This window comes from Lagopus leucura, unplaced genomic scaffold, assembly GCF_019238085.1.
Source record: "Lagopus leucura isolate 7727_CA_CO unplaced genomic scaffold, USGS_WTPT01 Super-Scaffold_100157, whole genome shotgun sequence".
Lineage (NCBI taxonomy): Eukaryota > Metazoa > Chordata > Aves > Galliformes > Phasianidae > Lagopus > Lagopus leucura.
The window spans coordinates 17778940-17784939 of NW_024962334.1; the positions used below are offsets into that span (position 1 = coordinate 17778940).

The window sequence follows — 6000 nt, forward strand, 5'->3', positions numbered from 1 at the left end:
CCAGCAAAAAGTTGTTTTTAACTACATACAAAGATCTTCAGATCACAGATATGTATGTAATCCTTGTTGGAGATTCTCCAACAGACCTGTCAGGAGTGACTTAGGGTTTGGCTGATCGAGCACATGAAGATCTTCATAACCTTACTTTTGTGTCTTGCCTCTTCCCCACACCATTCCCAAGATACTTTCTTCTAGCACTTTCACATTAAGATAGACAAGAAACTAATAATAAATGAAACAACTAAACAACAACAGGGTTCCGCCATTAGCAAGTTGCCTGGGAAAGGGTTCAGGTGAGAACAAACACTAAAATGAAAAGGCTCTGGCAACTGCTGTAACTTGTTAACAGTCTTTTCTCTGATTCCAAATGATGATCAGGCATGTTTTCAGCTAAAAGAGGTTAAGAAGTAAGCATTCCTGTTCCAAAGGAATTAAGTTTATACATCCAGATTTTTAAAATTTATTTATTTTTGCATCTTTTGTTCTTTTTATCTAGTAAAGAACAGCTCTTCTGCTGGAGGCAGTAATTCCTGTTTAAACAATCATTTTAAAAAGAAACTCTCATGGGTTTCAGCATTCCTGACTTCATTGTTTTTTTTTTTCTGGAATGAGGAATGCCTGTTAAGGTGACACCCAGATTCAGCCTTATTATGAAGTATTAATAGCTGTTGATCTCAGGACAAGATGTACCTTTAGAAAATTGAGCCCTCCCCTTTCACATCCTAAAGATGTTGTCCATAGATGAACTCCAAACCCACACAAATCCTGCCCATCTGACCTCCACAAATGGGGCTTCTGCAGAGCCCACCCAAGGCCCTCCTGCAGGTACTTACTTTCAATCTGTGGTGCACTTCTGTCATTGATTTGAGTCACTTTTCTTAAGCGAGTTCCCTGCTGGATATCAGCCAACAGCGCGTTTCGTGCTTTCTGCTCATCCTTCTGCAATTTGGGCAGTTCTGAACTCACCTGTTGACGATACCAGCATTAGACAGCAGGTCCTGATAAAAATGTATGCTTAGAAAGGACGCAAATGTGACAGAAAATTTGAAATAAACCATCCCTGGCAGCTGTCATTCCAAAGCCTTTGGATTCAGCCAATCAAAGAGCACTCGTTTGTACAGAAGGCAGCAATCCTGAAAGTTTAAATATAGCACACATCTAATATCAGTGAGGTTAACACTGTTGAAAGGAAATTAGGGGGTCATGCTTACATGAAACGTGACCCCTCACTTGGCCGCTTGGGGTCTCTGCCCCACAACTGCAGCCCCAACTGTCTTTATCTCTTTGCACTCTATTTACAATGCTTTGTAACTAAGCCTCCTTAGAACAAACACCCTTCTGTTTTAGTTGTATTGCCTTAGGGAAAAAGACTATTATTTGCATATCAAACTTATAATTGAACATGATTGTTAGCCATTAACTGATTTAGATTCTCTGTACTGGAAAATTTAAGCAGTTTAAGTAGACAGTATTTACAACAATGCAATTATATTTCATTAAATTTTCTAGCCTAACTGAGGACTGTAAATGTAAAGTCAGGCTGAAGTTCAAAGTTTTGAAATAAAAACAAAACACATTTTTATTTTTTATTCTTATTTCATTAAGTTTCCTTTTATAAAAAGAAGCACATTCTGCTTAAATCTTTGGCAGTTTTGCTTTTCTGAAGCAGAGCTATTTCCAAACCTATCATGTGGTTAACACAGCAGTCTAACAGAGGGAAATCTTCATAGCAGCAACGTGCTGCCCCTACTACAAATTCCCACAGGTTTCCACAGGTTATGTCTTCATAACGTGTTCAAGAAAAGTTTAGATGTTGCACTAAGGATCGTGGTTTAGTGGGGAAATATTGGTGGTAGGTGGACAGTTGGACTGGATGATCTTAGAGGTCTTTTCCAACCTTAGTGATTCTATGACTCTACGATAAACCCTAATTTTACCATCACAGGCATAATAAAGTACAACACTGTCATGTTTTAAAAAAGCCAACCACACACAACTTGGTTATTGCATTCTGAAGGCAAAACAAAAGCTTAAAAAAATGTAACCAGCTGCTAAATTATTAAAATGCTTAACTTGCTAATTCTAAATGAAAAATTGCACTGTTATTATTTGCAGTTACATTAGCTCAAAAATATTTATAAATTGACACATTTGCACAGCCCCACTAGATGGCACTCCAGATTGCTGCTGATGCCAGCTGCATTCCTGACAACTGATGTAAAAACTCTGTATTACACAATCTTGTGACTGATAATGTAACTATATATTCATTTAAAATATTATGGAAAAAAACATACACTTTTACACAGCTTCCCAATCTGAACCAGTGCTACTTCCCCCTGTGCTTTAAAGGCAGGGATTCTCATTTCCCCTTATGACCACCCTGAAACGCTCCACGTACAGCGAAAGCAACATTAGATCTTGGACGAGCCAGGAGCTCTTTCCACTCACATTTCCTTAAAGCTGACAGTACTTACTGTGAAAAATGGAAATACCATAACTGGAGCAAGGATGACTTCCCTTTCCACACAGCTTTTTACCAGTATCTTGAGCTTCACGCCTCTCTACGGCTACATGACAATTAGGTTTGAAAAGGATCTGATCAGGACCTATGTTTAAAATTAGCTCCAGCAGCTGTTTTCGTTTCCAGGTTCAAGTGTCCACACACTCTGCCAGCTGCCCACTCCATCTTCCCAGCCTGCATTTCTCAGCAGGAAGATTCTTGGAATATAAAAATTCATGACAGCCACACAGCTATTAGATTAAAATGCGCTGCTTGTGGCAACTTATATTTGCAAGCAACCCAAGAGTTGATATCACTGTACGAGGGAGGAGATAGCAATTTGTTCACAATTTATAACACAAGAAAGGAATGCTATGCTGGAGGCCCAGAAGACAATCCCCTTCCTTCAGGACCTACTCTGTGCCCGGCCCCAGCTGTGTCTGCCTCCTCCAGTAAGAGAACTATGATCAGCCTGGGTGGCTGATGAGCTGCTGAGTAGCTTGATACGGATTCTCTTTTTCCATCACAAAGTAGGCATGCTCTGGGTGTAACACTGCCTGCCTGCACCCTGGTCAGAGCTCCTGCAGACTCCTTGTTTGTGGCTTGCTCTTTCAAGGGCTGCCACTGTTCTTGTCAAGAAGCATTTCAGCAGGGACCTCACCCACACAGATACTGCCCTGTCCTTGCAAATTCTTATTTTCATCACTAACAAGAACTCTTATTGGAGTTCAACTTCAAGTCTGAGCACATGAAATAGAAATAATTAAGCGGGAAAATAAATCTATTTTGAGTCACTGAGGGAAAACAGCTGCAAAACAAAGGACATAAGTAAGTCTCAGACTGCTTCTTTTTCCCCTCACTGAAGGGCAGTCTCACTTATTTACAGAAACACCTCACTCTTTCAATGAAAACCAAAAGGGAAGCAGAGAATGCAAAGATAATTTATTTTATCAGATGCTAGAGCTGCCTAAGGTAACACAGATTGAAATTAGATTCTATGCTTTATTTAAATGAAGCAGTAGAGGACTGGTGGGCTCTCACTGTTTTAATAGCCACTGAGTTATTCTGCTACTAATTCAAACACAAGCAACGGCATGTTCAATATGTACTTTGAAACAGAATGGAACAAATCACACATGCAAATAGCCTGAACATAACAGAAGTACTCCCTCTTCGTCTCAAACTCCACCAGTTCTGCCTTCAGTGTCCTAACATCAGGCTCTCTGTAAGGCATTGGATCAATACAGGACCCCATCCATGGAGGCACACAAGGCCAGGTTGGATGGGCCCTGATGTGGTGGGTGGTAGCCCTGCCCATGGCAGGGAGTTGAACTATCTGGGCTTTAAGGTTCCTTCCAACCCAAGCCATGCTACGGTTCTGTGAGTCCATGAAAGTTTGGACTACATAACACGACACCAAAGCATTTGTAAACAGGAAAATGCTATCAGATGGGATGTTCCAGCTTATAAATTAACAACAATGGAAATAAACATTTCAAAATTTACAGGTGGTAACAGACCAGCACAGTAATGAAAAATGAGGATAGGATATAGAGGCTTTGAATCACTGCATGTTGAGGCCATTCAAAAAGAACAAGAATGCAAAACATACTCTCCACCACTGGAGATGCCAGAAGAGCACCAAAGTGGCAGTCAGAAAGCAAACATTTAGATTTCAGGAGCTCAGCCTGGTTGATCAGCCTTGAGGGTGATCTGCCTACAGAACACACAGAGCCTTGCAGAGAAAGAATGGTGACTGCTAAGGACCTGCTAACCCAGCAGAGACAAGCGTTTGGTGATTTCATGTAAAACACAGGCAACCTACGATTCCAAAGCAGGCAATTATAGAGTGACCATTCCTTGAAGAAAACAACTGTGGACAACAGCAGATTATTTCAGTCTTGGTTTTCAGATTAAGGCTGGCCCCTCTGCAGCAGAGAGCTTTTTGTGAAGCACAAGTCATTGGGCTTTTTTAAAATCTTTTTTTCATCCTAGGAAATTCACTTCATATCTTGCAAGCTGAGTGCAATCACTGACCTACCCTCTGGGCTCCTACGACACTTAAAATATTTAAGAGGTATATGTGCTCAGGTACTGAAATGATGTAAATGAAGAAAGCACCAGGCATTTGGAAAAGTTCACTGTAGCACTAATTACAGGGACATACTAATTACTACCTTTCAGATGTTAAAGAGCAGCCCTGCACTCAGAAAAGGAGAATTCCTCTGGACAGGTAGCTCAGGTCACAGTGGATGCATAAATTGTCTCATAAATGTGTTATACTTTTTCTGATGTTTAAATATGTTCCTTATTGAATTTCAAAAGTAATTTGGGATAGTGTAGATCTTCATAAACATGACAGCTGAAGCACAAATGTATCTCCAGCCTTCTGCAAATCCAGCAACCAGAGAGCCATAGACCTTTATTTCAGAATTAACCCATCACCTGATGGGGGAAAAAGGATCCCGTGCTCCATCTCTGTAGTGGGTAGGAGCCACGAGTAAGATAAAATAAAGGACAATTCCATCTAAGAACACTGCATTCTCTTTTATTTCAGAGAATTAATATTTTAATATTCATAATATGTAATGAATGGCATCATCACAGTACATTCCCTTTCCTGGTCACTTTCTATAAGAAATATGTTAAGGAGAGCCGTGTAGAAAATGTATTTATTTACCTGAATTGGATCTTAAAGAAAGTCAAAATACATTTAGCCCATGCTTAACAATATCTATTTGGTAAGATATATGGCAACAAAATTAAAGATCAATCAATCATTTGACACACAGTCTTTCATTATGGGCAGAAAGACAGCTCTCACATTTGCCAACAATTTCATTTATTTCTCTGAATCTGCTGTCAATCTTCCTTACTCTCTCCTATGTTCCATTTTTCCCTCATCAAAATGGAATTTGATGCAGAGATCAAACAGACACTGGCAGGATGCATGCACTCTGTGTATTTCAGTAAACAAAGAGCTTGAGGACATCCCTTAACAAATCCTTGCCTTCCTATTATCTTCCTATGCTATTCCTCACAGAACCTGCCCAGACATGGGCTGAGGCAAGAAATCTTCCCCTGGGCAGCATGTAGCATCTCTCTTTTGCCTTGTGAGGAAGTAGAAATGCATTGCAGTGACAAACAGAATGCTTTAGGATAGGGGACGCCTGATCACAAAGACATATGAAGGAGCACAGAGCCAGACCTGGCCTCCTCCAGCATCCAACCAGACACGATTCACAGACCAAACTTGGAAATGTGAAAGAAAAAGTAAGGCTACAGGTGTGGCAATGCACAGCTAACAGCAGCAGCGCGAGCAGCAGATGGCGTCAAAACCAGCTCCAGCTGTTCAGGCAATGCAGCCAGGGATGCAAAGTGCCAATCTGGGTGAAGGAACTGTGCGTGAGCATTGCTGAACAACTGCAACATTGAAACCAGAATTCAAAGAACCTATGAAGCCTGGGGAAGAGTCTGAACAATTAGAGATACAACGC

The 6000-nt window shown here is 40.7% G+C and overlaps 1 protein-coding gene across 3 annotated transcripts in view; it reads right to left on the reverse strand.

The window, feature by feature from the left end:
- Positions 1-6000, reverse strand: part of WIPF3 (WAS/WASL interacting protein family member 3) — a 37212-nt gene that overhangs the window by 7860 nt on the left and 23352 nt on the right. The window contains exons 1-2 of one of the 3 annotated variants that reach the window (XM_042888465.1): positions 2496-2652; positions 834-966 (exon numbers count right to left, since the gene is read on the reverse strand). In XM_042888465.1, the coding sequence (XP_042744399.1) occupies positions 834-966; positions 2496-2498 (136 nt within the window). In that variant the 5' untranslated portion in view covers positions 2499-2652. Of the gene's footprint in view, positions 1-833; positions 967-2477; positions 2653-6000 lie in introns of those variants that run through there. The other 2 variants (XM_042888464.1, XM_042888463.1) reach the window with 2 other exon arrangements.